The 12,471-nt window shown below is 42.0% G+C and overlaps 1 protein-coding gene across 1 annotated transcript; it reads right to left on the bottom strand.

Annotated features, from left to right (window-relative positions):
• Positions 1 to 909: 909 nt before the first annotated feature.
• Positions 910 to 10,051, bottom strand: LOC140482715 (vasotocin-neurophysin VT-like). The gene is made up of 3 exons (XM_072580266.1): positions 9,916 to 10,051; positions 4,257 to 4,461; positions 910 to 1,448 (listed from the first exon to the last, which is right to left on the bottom strand). The coding sequence occupies exons 1-3, from the start codon at positions 10,033 to 10,035 to the stop codon at positions 1,285 to 1,287; spliced, it is 489 nt and encodes a 162-aa protein (XP_072436367.1). The 5' UTR covers positions 10,036 to 10,051; the 3' UTR covers positions 910 to 1,284.
• Positions 10,052 to 12,471: the final 2,420 nt, after the last annotated feature.

Here is a 12,471-nt window from a genome sequence, read left to right as displayed (position 1 = left end):
CCCATGTCTGTGTAGGTTTCCTCCCACAATCCAAAAATGTGCAGGTTAGGTGAATTGGCTGTGCTAAATTTCCCACAGTGTTCGGTGCATTAGAATTAGAATCCCTACAGTGTGCACCCAACCTGAACATCATGGGCAATTTAGCATGACAAATTCACCTGACCTGCACATCTTTTGAATGTGGGGGAAACCAGAGCACCTGGAGGAAACCCATGCAGACATGGGGAGAATGTGCAAACTCCACATAGACAGTCACCCCGAGATTGGAATCGAATGTGGGTCCCTGGCACTGTAAGGTAGCAGTGCTAACCATTGAGCCACTGTGCTGCTCCTACATTAGTCAGGGGTAAATATAGGGTAGAGCAATAGATCTGGGTGAGTTATTCTTTGGAGGGTCACTGTGAACTGTGAACTTGTTGGGTTGAGGGCCCTGTTTCCATACTGTAGGGAATCTAATCCAATCTATTCTCATAAAACCTCTCAACCATTGGTTCAACTTTTCTACCAACAAGATGAATTCTTTATCCCCTTTATATCTACAATGCCACAATACTTTCTGATTAAATCACTGACATGATCAAAATTTGTCTCTGATAAATTTTCTTATTTAGTCTAATTCAAAAGAGAAGTTCTAACTAAACTCCCCCAGTGCCTCCTCCTCATCTTCACCCCCACCTCAAAGAAGGTCAGAGTCACTTGGTGAGATAACTCATTCTTGGTGCTCCGTTTACCCTAAATTTGTGACAATGTTCTCACTAACATAGCGATACAAAAGTGATGTGAATCAGTGAATGCTTTTCAGAATACGCTTTATGCTCTTTATCTGCCTTGTACTCGATCTTTAATCTTGTTCTCAGATAAAGAAACACTCAAAGACAATATAAGATACCACCATTTTGAATTGCAGTTTCACCATTAGCAAATAGGAGTTTATTTTGCTATGTTTGTACACATGCTTCCTTAATGTTTACAAGTTACTAAAGAAATGAAAAGCAGCTTAAACTATTTGATACTATTAACAAAATTTACTTGAAGAAAAGTTAACTGAAATGACATTTGACAAAGTATAGCTACTACCTTCAAAATAAATATTGAGATTGACATACTGTTAGTATTAGGTAAGTACAATCGATAGCACTCAGATATATCGTTGTCATAGAATAACATGCACTGTTTATGGCCCTCTTGTTAAAACCCCCTGCTCCATACCTAGCTCCTGCCTATACTCCAAGTGTTGCATGTTCTCAAAGGCAGCAAAGAGAGGGCACATTTGAATACATGATATTATATTAGCTGCTGTTCCTCTGCAGGCTGCCTGTTAGAAAGCCGCATTAGTCTCAGAAGGAGGTCAGTTGCAGCACTGTCTAAGAGGCTTAAGTTTCTTTTCATGGGTGAGTGTTTCCCTTTATTCTCATTTCCCAGACATGTCGAGTCTGCAGTGCAGGTTTCTAGAAAAACGAATGAAAAACATAATCAAGATTTTCATTTCTATGTTTCTTGCTTTATTAAGTAGATTAGAAAGCAGCTAGCAGAAAGATCATATCTATTTCTTCGGCAACCTATGTCTTAAGGAGAAGTAGGAGGATAAATGTAAGGACCCGATCATTTTTGCAAGGTGCTACATTCAGCAGGACCGAGGGTTAATTCCCAGACCAGAACTGCTTGTTGGTTGCTGAGAGGTCAGTGAAATGTTTGCAATGAAGAAATGTTGTTGAGACAGAAAGGGTGATGGAAGTTACAGTGTATGTATAAGAAACATTTTGGTATACAGTACACAGATAATTTGAGATATGGCATGGCAGGCAGAGCACACTGGGAGGAAATGTGATTTTCCACATCAAGTCCTCTGCATTGGGGGATTTCCTCACCACCCATCTAAGGACTATTAGCAATGAATTGATTTTTGCTTCATTTGGTTTACAACCCCAATATTGCATGATTACACGCCAATCAGAATGGTAAAAGTTGAACCAGGTGGAACTTGCTCTTTTCTGATCCAGCAATTCCTATGTCTGGGGAGATATTGGTATTGTGATAATGTCACTGGGAGATATCGCTATCATAGTAATATCACTGGGAGATATTGGTATCGTGGTAATGTCACTGGGAGATATTGCCATCATGGTAATATCACTGGGAGATATTGGTATCGTGGTAATGTCAGTGGGAAATATTAGTATTGTGGTAATATCACTGGACTAGTGATCCAGAGACTAGGTTAATGCTCTAGGCTCATAGCTTCACACCCCTACAGCAGCTGGTGGCATTTAAATGCAGTTAATTCATAAAAATATTGAAAGCCTGTCTTCCATAATGTCAACTATGACATTTACCAAAGATTCTCAGACAGCACCATCCAAACCATTGACCAATTTCATCTAGAAAGTCAAAGGCACCAGATACAAAGGAACATCACCACCTCGAAGCTCCCCTCCAAGCCACTCACCACCTGACATTGAAATATATTACCTTTCTTTCGCGACCGCTGAGTTAAAATACTGAAGTTTCCTCCCTAAGGGCATTGTGGATCAGCTCAGTGACTGCAGTGGTTCAAGAAGGCAGCTCACCACACCTTCTCAAAGGCAACTAGGTGTGGGTAATAAATGCCCACATCCCATGAGTGAAAAAAACAAAAATCTACTTCAAATGGGTGGCATGGTGGCACAGCGGTTAGCACTGTTTCCTCACAGCACCAGAGACCCGGGTTCAATTCCTGCTTCAGGCAACTCTCTGTGTGGAGTTTGCACAATGTCTGCGTGTGTTTCCTCCGGGTGTTCCAGTTTCCTCCCACAGTCCAAAGATGTGCAGGTCAGGTGAATTGGCCAAGCTAAATTGCCCGTAGTGTTAGGTAAGGGGTAGATGTAGGGGTATGGGTGGGTTACGCTTCGGCGGGGCGGTGTGGACTTGTTGGGCCGAAGGGCCTGTTTCCACACTGTAAGTAATCTAATCTAATCTAATCTAATCTAAATTGCCTGTAGTGTTAGGGGAATGGGTCTGGGTGATTGGCGGGTTGGTGTGGACTTGTTGGGCCGAAGGGCCTGTTTCCACACTGTATGTAATCTAAACCTTTAAAGGTAAATTGCAAAAGGCCTATTTTATCCATTGATACCACAGGTAGAAGTTACCCTGAAAAAAAAGTTGAACCCATCTACTCCTAACCCAATTTTCAGTTCAAACTACGTTTTTTTTCACCCAAATAAAACAAAGGACTGCAGATGTTGGAGATCTGAAACAAAATCAGAAATATCTGGTGAGAAAGCTCAGCAGGTCTGGCAGCATTCTGGGGACAAAGCAAAGAAAATCTCCTTCCACAGAATACTGCCAGACTTGCTGAGCTTGCTCACCAGACGTTGCTGGGTTTTAGTTTTTGCCCACCAGTTTGGCTTGATGTGAGCAGAGAGCCAGCTGTTACATCAGGAACATCCAAAAAAGAGTCAACCATTTTGCCTTTTGACCCTCTTACTCAATGAAATTACTAACTACATAAAACTGCCTATTCACCACGTCCCCTTGACATCTTCAGAAAGTAGAAAGCTCAAGTTTAAAGTTGGAAATTGATTCCTGATCAATTGTATTTGTGGGAGAGACTTCCAAGCTTTTATTTTCTTTTGCTTGCGAAGAAATTTCCTTTCTGCATACAAAGTGTTTCCTAACGTATTCCTGAAAAGACTCCCTATTGTTTATAACAGTGTATCTCCTAGCTCATGACGTCAGTGCTGCTGGCATCAACTTGTGCCAAGAACAGAAGTTGGCACCTACTCTACCCATCGGCACATTGTGCTCCCACTGACATAGTGATTGTGTACCCAGTCACTCTCATCATCTCACGGGCTATATGCAGAACACCCCACTCCTGAGCTCTCCTGTTCCTTTCCCTCGAGCACCTTACACATGGAGAACAGGAAAGAATGTGGGAACAGGGCAGAGTGTGGGAGGGAGGCAGTCAGGAGTAGGATGGCCAGGGAAGTAATGAGCGGGACAGTCAAGTATTAAGAGTGTGGGGTCGTGAGCATTTGAATGATATAAATCATTTCCATAAACATACATTATTGGTTCTGTTCTTTTTAAAGCACTTTTACATCCCTTAATATTATGACGGCCCTTATTCTTTGACACAGAAGGTAAAATCGATGATTATTCTTAAAGTTGAGTTGGATACTCTTGATTGATGAGGGAGTTAAAGGGATTAGGGTGTCAAAAGGAAAATACAGACTCTGATCTTATCAAATCACTAAGCAGTCTAATCCATATCCTACCATCAGAGCAGCAGATTCCCATTGAGGCACACTTCCCACCATTTTCACCACACGGTCTTCCAGCAGGTTCACAAGGTGATGGCAGGTAATTCTCTTCCTGACACCTCAAGGTCTCTGAGGTTCCGATGTAGCAGCCGATCTCCTCCCCACAGCAGATGTTAGCTCCAAAACAGCGACCTCTGTTCTCAGGGCCACAAGGCATACACTGGCAAAGGTTAGAAAAAAGGAAAACAGGAAAGGTCTTTGAAAAGAAAACTTAATTTTGACTACAGCCATGGAGAAAGATTAGTAGCATGTCAATGGCACTAAGCTCTGGTTCTACTTTATCCGTTGTCCTCAATTAAAACTAGGGACAAAGTGAGCTGCTAAGATTGCTGCTAAAATTTACCTACAAGTATTACTCACCTCATAGACTATACTCACAGGTTCATCCATTGGATACAACATGGCAGCTGCAAGAGTGCATTTTGCATGTGCTTGGGAACTCATGTGTCTTCACCCTTGCTTGGTTTGGACATAGCCACACAAGTTAGGCAGCTTTTGTTGACGAATCCTGTACAGTACTGGGAGGGATGGACTTGTTCTATTAAACTTCAATGGAGGAATCTTTAACATGCCTACTGATGGTGCAAAATGCTCAGAAAGCTCTTCCGCCATAAACATTGCAGCAATTCACCAGAAAATCACCTCTGTCACTCAGCAGCAGCATATGTTAAATGAAGAACTCCTTTATGGGAGGAACACAGTGCCACCTTAGTCTCTAGACTGACTCGGGCGGTTTGTCCCCCTTTCATTCCAGCTCGTGTCAACAAATACACTCTTGCAATTTTTGAAAATTGCCTTTTCTCTTAAAAACTTGTTCAAGCAATTTGAAGGTTCACAGTTTGTCAATGAGCAATTTCTTTTATTACTTCAAAGATAAGACTGTAACACAACCCATAAGGGCTTAGCAATAACAGATGAGTGAGAGGATCTTCACAGTATCTTCACAGTTCAGCAGAATAAGTGCCTGCAGATACAAACCTGGCTTCTCTATTGTATAATGGTACACCAATGGACTACTTGTTATACATGACAGGACAAAACCTGAGGAACCACTAATACACTTAGAGCCATAGTCTTCCTGTTGGCTCTCTGTAACTAACCCACCTCAGTCAAACTCTTAACTGATCTCTTTTGTATCATAGGAAAATGCAGCAACAACTTACATTCGCGAAATAGAGTCATAGAGTCAGATAGCACAAAATAGATCAGTTGGTCCAACTCGTCGGCGCCAATGAGACATCCCAATCTGACGCAGTCCCATTTGCCAGCATTTGCCCCGTGTCCCTCTAAACCCTTCCTATTCATATACCCATCCAGATGACTTTTAAATGTTGTAACTGTGCCAGCCTCCACCACCTCCCCAGGCAGCTCGTCCCATACACGCACAACCCTCTGTGTGAGAAAGCTATCCCACAGGTCCTTTTAATTTTTCCCCTAACATCTTAATCCTATGCCCTATCCTCCATCCTGGGAAAAAGACCTTAGCTATTCACCCAGTCCGTGCCCTCATGATTTTATAAACCTCTATAAAGTCACCCATTAGCCTCGGATGCTCCAAGATGTCAAAGTGCTTTGGAAGAGATCCTTTTTTAAAATTCATTCATGGGATGTGGCAGCACTGGCTAAACCATCCTGTTTTGCCCAGAGGGCAGTCAAGAGTCAACCAGCTCGTTGTGGAACTAGAGTTACATGTATGCCAGACCAGATAAGGGGATGGCGGTTTCCTTCCCTAAATGGCATGACTGAACCAGATGGGTTTTTCCCAACAATCAATAAATGGTTATCATTAAGCCTTCAACTCCAGACTTTTATTAAGTGCAAATTCCACCATCTGCCATGGCAGGATTCAAACCTGGGTCCCCAGAGCATTACCTGGAATCTGGACTAATAGTCTAGTGATTGTGCCGCTAGGCCCTTCTGAGAAAAAAAGTAAAGGGCTCAAATAAGGGAGGAGAGGAGGAGAGAAGCTTAACTTTGAGAAAAGCAACAGAGAAAAACTGAAGGCTTCAGACGGTAGAGAAGGTGACTGTAGGAACAGTGCAGGTTAGGATATTTGCTTAAAGACCATTCTCAGAATAAATGAGAGTCAGGGTGGGTAAAGAGAGATTTGAAGCTGAGCAGCAGGATCATGAAGCCACTTTACTAGCAATATTCAACACAGGAGATGGTCTACAGAACCTTTACAGCTGAATTAGCTGAAGATTTTAATGGATCAAGTGAAAAGACATTTCATTGCAGATCATGGAATCTTAGATCAGCCTATCATCAATATGCCAGCCCTTTGAAAGGTCAATCAATTAATCCTCCCTTGCTGTTTACATGGTGCTGTATTCTTTCCTCTTCAATCACTTAATCTAAGCGCCTTTTAAAAGCTACTATGAGACACATGTGTCCCACCCTTTCAGGCAGTAGATTTCAAATTATAACAATTTGCTGTAGGAAAACATTTCTCCTCATCTCACCTTTCATTTTTCCACAATTACATTAAACATCTTTGAGTCATGGACTCATGTTTGGCACAGAAGGAGATTATTTGCCCACTGAATCCATGCCAGCTCTCCATGGAGCAACCTAGACAGCTCATTCTCCTGCGCTGACCCTGTAGTCATGTGTTTACGTAAATGATTTGGATATTAATCTAGGAGGTATAGTTAGTATGTTTGCAGATGACACTAAAATTGGAGGTGCAGTGGACAACGAAGAAGGTTACCTCAGAGTACAATGGGACTTTGATCAGATGGGCTGAGGAGTGGCAAATGGAGTTTAATTTAAATAAATGTGGGGTGCAACATTTTGGAAAGGCAAATCAGAGCAGGACTTTTACACTTAATGGTTAGGTCCTGGGGCGTGTTGCTGAACAAAGAGACCTTGGAGTGCAGGTCCATAGCTCCCTGAAAGTGGAGTCATAGATAGATAGGATAGTGAAGAAGGCGTTTGGAATGCTTTCCTTGATTGGTCAGAGTATTGAGTACAGGAGTTGGGAGGTCATGTTGCGGCTGCACAGGACATTGGTTAGGACACTGTTGGAATATTGTATGCAGTTCTGGTCTCCCTTTTATCGGAGGGATGTTGTGAAACTTTAGAGAGTGAAGCATAGAGTTCAGTAAAGCTTTATAAGGATGTTGCCAGGGTTGGAGGGTTTGAGCTACAGGGAGAGGCTGAATAGGCTGGAACTTTCCCTGGAGCATTGAAGGCTGAGAGGTGACCTTATAGAGGCTTATAAAAGCATGGGGGGGGCATGGATAGGGTAAATAGACAAGGTCTTTTCCCTGGGGTGGGAGAGTCCAAAACTAGAGGGCATAGGGTTAGGGTGAGAGGAGAAAAATATAAAAGGACCTAAGGGGCAATGTTTTCACACAGAGGGTGGTACGGATGTATGGAATGAACTGCCAGAGGAAGTGGTGGAGGCTGGTATGATTTAAAAGGCATCTGGGTGGATATATGAATAGGAAGGGCTCAGAGGGATATGGGCCAGGTGCTGGCAAATGGTCAGTTTCCGTGCTGTACACCTCTATGACTCTATGACTTTATAAGTTTTTTTTTCAAGTACCCACCTAATTTCATTTTGAAATCGGTCACCATCTCTGCTTCTGCTACCTTTGTGAGCATTGTGTCAAGTTCATTGCCACTTAGTGTATGAAAAAGTTCTTCACATATTCTGAACCGCTCATCCAAAAACCTACCAGTGTTACCTCATTCAATAGGAACAGTTTTTCTTGCCTTCTTCACCTGAACCTGTCACAATCTTGTACATTTCAAATAAATCTCTTCGCAATCGCCTTGCTCCCAAGCACAGCAACCCCAGTTTTTCCAGCTAACCTTGTGGTGAAAATTCTGGAACCATTCTGGTGGATCTCCATTGTAACATCTCAAAAAGACTCACATTCTTCCTAAATTGTGGGAACTAGAACTGGACACAGGTTGGATCCTAACCAGAGCTTTGTGAAAGTTCAGTACAACTTCCCTGCTTTTGCACTTAAGGGTAGCTTCATTTATAAAGGTCTTGATACTTTTCCTACAGTCTGGTGCCCAGAATTCAAAATAATACTTCACTAATCTGTTACTAGTAATAGTTTAGCAAAGCCTCTTTACTACTCTACACATCTACTTATAAAGCTAGGGATCCCAAATATGTTATAAATTATAATATGTGCAATAAATGTTTTATAATTTGTTTTAAAACCTCTATCATCTTATTCTGCCAAAAGTAATTTATTAGAAGTTGATGCTGGACGAAATTGGGAAGGTGAAAAGAACACTTGAGGTCGCACAGCTCCATCAGTCTGTACCAAGATCCTGAGAGATGGAGCCTTTATCTTTGCCTCCCTGGGCAATTCAAACAAACCCAAAAGACAACATTGAAAATCGTGAAGCTGATTCCAAACAGCGAAACACATTCAACTCTGCGTGTTTACTGTTGCCCTACCCTCAATCCTTTCCCTTTCTGCAAAACAATCTTCCCCTGGCTCCTCAATAATACCTGTGTGTGGACAGAACTGTGACAAATGGAAACCAAAACAGGAAAGTCTACGGTCTTAAACATCAAACATTTACGTTCAAACAGCCCAATACAAGAAATACATGATTTCTCTCCAATAACACTCATGTTCTGACTCAGAAGGGTTTGCATAAACCTTTTGTTTTAAAATTTAGAAGATGTCCTGAGGGAAGAAAGGGTTTTTCTTTGAAAGATTTGAACCATTCTTCAGTGGATTTGAATGCTGCACTGTAACTCTGACATCGTGAAAGCTATGCTTCATTTACAAGTGATGAAATCTATGAAGACAAATGATGTGCCACAATTTACATTCCATGCACTCACTACATGTTCGCTACACCTTATTTGCATGTGACTCCAGCTAATTTTGATAAAGCGTTTTAACTTCACATTTCTGTCGTGCCTTTGATATTGCCATGCATTTATTTAGTGAAACAAAGTGAATTGTTTCAAAGTAAAATGCTTGTTGACAGATTCAATATCTCCTTACAGACTAAGAAATCCTGCCAGCTTTTTGTCAGCTTACTAAAGTTAAGCTAGTTGAGAAAGAAAATTGAAATAAGCAGGAACAGGTTCTCCCTCAATCTGACATTATTTTGCTTATTCCACAATCTCAGCTATTTGAATAACACTGGCAATTATTTACGTTCTTGATCTTTTTCCTCTTGTTTCCATTAGTCTATCGTAGAACTGGAGTTTGTGCTGTTAGTTAGCTATTTAATTTTTAGATCCAAGTGACACTTGTAAACAGATATTTCTTGGAAAAACAAAAACATTTATCTTTCATATGTGAATTGAATGTTGAACCAGGTACCAGAAAATTAAAAGAGTTGCAAAACAACCTCAAACGCAGGGAGAATATTTGTTTTTTTTAGAAAGCCCTTTGTTCTGACTTGGGGAGCAAACTTAGTGAAAAGTACCTAGTTCTGAATTTGTTACATATATTATTAACCCACACAGTCAGCTACAACTCTGAACAAGGTAAATGTTTGACATTAGCTAACAACTTAATCAATCTGGTTAAATTTAAAGGTACAAGAATGCAAGTTTATTTTTATGTCGTATGTAGGAGTTTTATAAAGCTATAGAAAGAGATTGAGGATAAATGGACCTTACCTGCTTGACATCTTCATCTGGAAAAGATCTCTTCCCGCCTCTGGGGCAGTTCTGGATGTAGCATGCTGAAGTGAAGGTCAGCAAGCAGAACAGGCAAACTGGGAGCGAGGGCTGAGGCATGCTGTTGACAGGCAATCAGCTGTTTACTGAGCGTGAGCTGCAGTGAGAAGTTCGGCTGGCTTTATACTCTCAAGCAAACCCATGGCAGACGTCATTGCATTCTGCCAATTCATCTTCTGCATAAATTGCTTTTTTTAAAAAGAAACAAAATTGAAATGTCAACTTTAATTGCCTCCCCCCACTGTCAAGCACGTATATCTTGCTAAAGTCATCCATCACTTTCTTAGTAAGAACTTTTTAAAGTTTCAATAACGAAAGAAAATGAATGACAGTTTGCAACAAAAGAAAAGGAAACCATCTGAGACTGTGAAGGAGGTTGCCTGTCTTGGGTGGGGGTAGATATAGCTCCATTGCTCTTTGCTTCTTGTAAATAGCTAGTGTGACCTGTCAATGGGAGCTTTCTGCTTATAATACAGAAGAAAATCTGTGATCAATACAGCCCCAATGTCACAGAATAGTCAAATGTCCTAAATGCTCTTTTGCCTTTTTCAATGCTACTTTTCACAACCTTCTCTCAAAGATTGTTAACTTGAGATTGCTAGCCAATTAGTCTCAAGGTAAAGGGCCTGAATTTTATCTTGTACGGCTGTGTCTGTTCAATGACCTCGAGTGCAGAAAAATAAAGTGAAAACATCTCAATTTTAACAGATATCCTGTACGAAAAAAATCTGAAGCTGCATTTGAGTTGAGTTTTGCTTTTAATCCTCAGTAACACTTTGGATTAACATTTCAAAACTCCAGTGCCAATGCATGCACTGACAGTACGGATGCTGCCTGACCTGCTGTGCTTTTCCAGCACCACTCTAATCTAGACTCTGATCTGCAGCATCTGCAGTCCTCACTTTGGCTGAGTGCAAACAATCAGCCAGGGCTGGCAGGGTACAGCTTTGAGGCCTGTAGGTGCACCAGGAGTGGCACTTTGCAACGTTTAACCCACTTCCCCACTCACTGTTAAGAGGCACAGATGGATGTTAATTGGACCGCCGGCTCAGTGTTATGAACCCTTCAGTTCAGACAGCCACGGTCGTCTAAGGTGGGGGTTGTAGTGGTAATGTCATAAGGTTAGTAACACAAAATGCCAGCTGAGAGCCTGAATCCCAGCTGAGAGCTTGGGAGCCTGAATCCCACCACAGCAGTTGGTGAAAAACTGAACTCAATAAAATCTGAAATTAACAACTAGTTTGATGTAATCATTGTGGACCCTTACAGGGGCCCGGGAGATGATGCAAATTATGTGAGGACTCTATCTTGATGTCACATCTTACAACTCCATTCCAGATGTCAGGGTGAGATTCTTGTCAGGCTGCAGTGAGTTGATGATTAAGGTGGATTATTGCGTGTTAACAATCTTGCCTTGATCAAGAAGCAGCTTCCCATTGTACAAGCCGCCAGGAAGACACTGGGTGCTGAGAATTCTTAGTGCAGGAGTCAGAGCAGGTTCCAGCTCACTGCAAAGAGCCTCCATCTTGGTCACCATACAGCAGAACCTCAGGGCACAATCCATGCATGGTCCTGGTTGGCATGGACAAGTTGTACCAAAGGGTCTGCTTCCGTGCTGTACATCTCTTTGACTCTATGTTAAATCAAATTGCTGAGTTAATCCATTTCAGCCTCCTTCAGAGGTCCTCAGTGACAAAGATGGCAGTCTTCAGAAAATGTGATTTGCGACATGTGAGTTTGGGAAATGGCTGAGGGCACTCGAGACTGCAAAGATTATGGGTCCTGACAACATTCCAGCAATAGTACTAGTCGATTCAGAACTAGTTATGTCTGCATCCAAGCTGTTCCAGCATAGTTAGAACACTGGTATCTACTGGGCAGTATGGAAAATTGACCAGGTATGTCCTGCCCATAAAAGACAGGAGAAATTGAACTGGGCCAATTAACACCTTATTGTCTTTCCTTAGCATTAGCATTATGATGTAAGGTGTTGTCAATGTTGTAATTGAGTGGTGCTTGTGGAGTCAAAACCTGCCCAGCATCACTTGGCTCTGGTTCTCTGCAGCAAACCCTGGACAAAAGAACTCAATTCCAGAGGTGAGAGTGACAGCTCTTGACATTAAGGCTGCATTTGACTGAGTGTGGCATCAAGGAGCCCTAACAAAACTGAAATCAGGGAGAAAGCATTGTGCTGGTTGGACTCATACCTGGCACATTGGAAGATGCTGTGATTCTGGAGATTAGTGATCTTGGCTGTGGGCCACTTCTGCAGGAATTTCCCAGGGCACGTATTTCCCATATCCGCCTGTTGTTACACACCTCTGGCTGGGATTGGACGATTGGGCGCAGCCGTTTGGGCGCCGGTGTTTTGGCACGGCTGTTTGGGCGCCAGCTGATTTGGCGCCAGCCCATTTGGCGACAGACGCTTTGGTGCTAGGAAAAAAATGTTGATTGATTCATCATCATTCAAAGGTAGAACTTTAAAAAGTTTTAAAA

This window comes from Chiloscyllium punctatum, chromosome 1, assembly GCF_047496795.1.
Source record: "Chiloscyllium punctatum isolate Juve2018m chromosome 1, sChiPun1.3, whole genome shotgun sequence".
NCBI lineage: Eukaryota > Metazoa > Chordata > Chondrichthyes > Orectolobiformes > Hemiscylliidae > Chiloscyllium > Chiloscyllium punctatum.
Note: the sequence above shows the minus strand (reverse complement) of the source record. Positions and strands in the feature narration are given on the sequence as shown.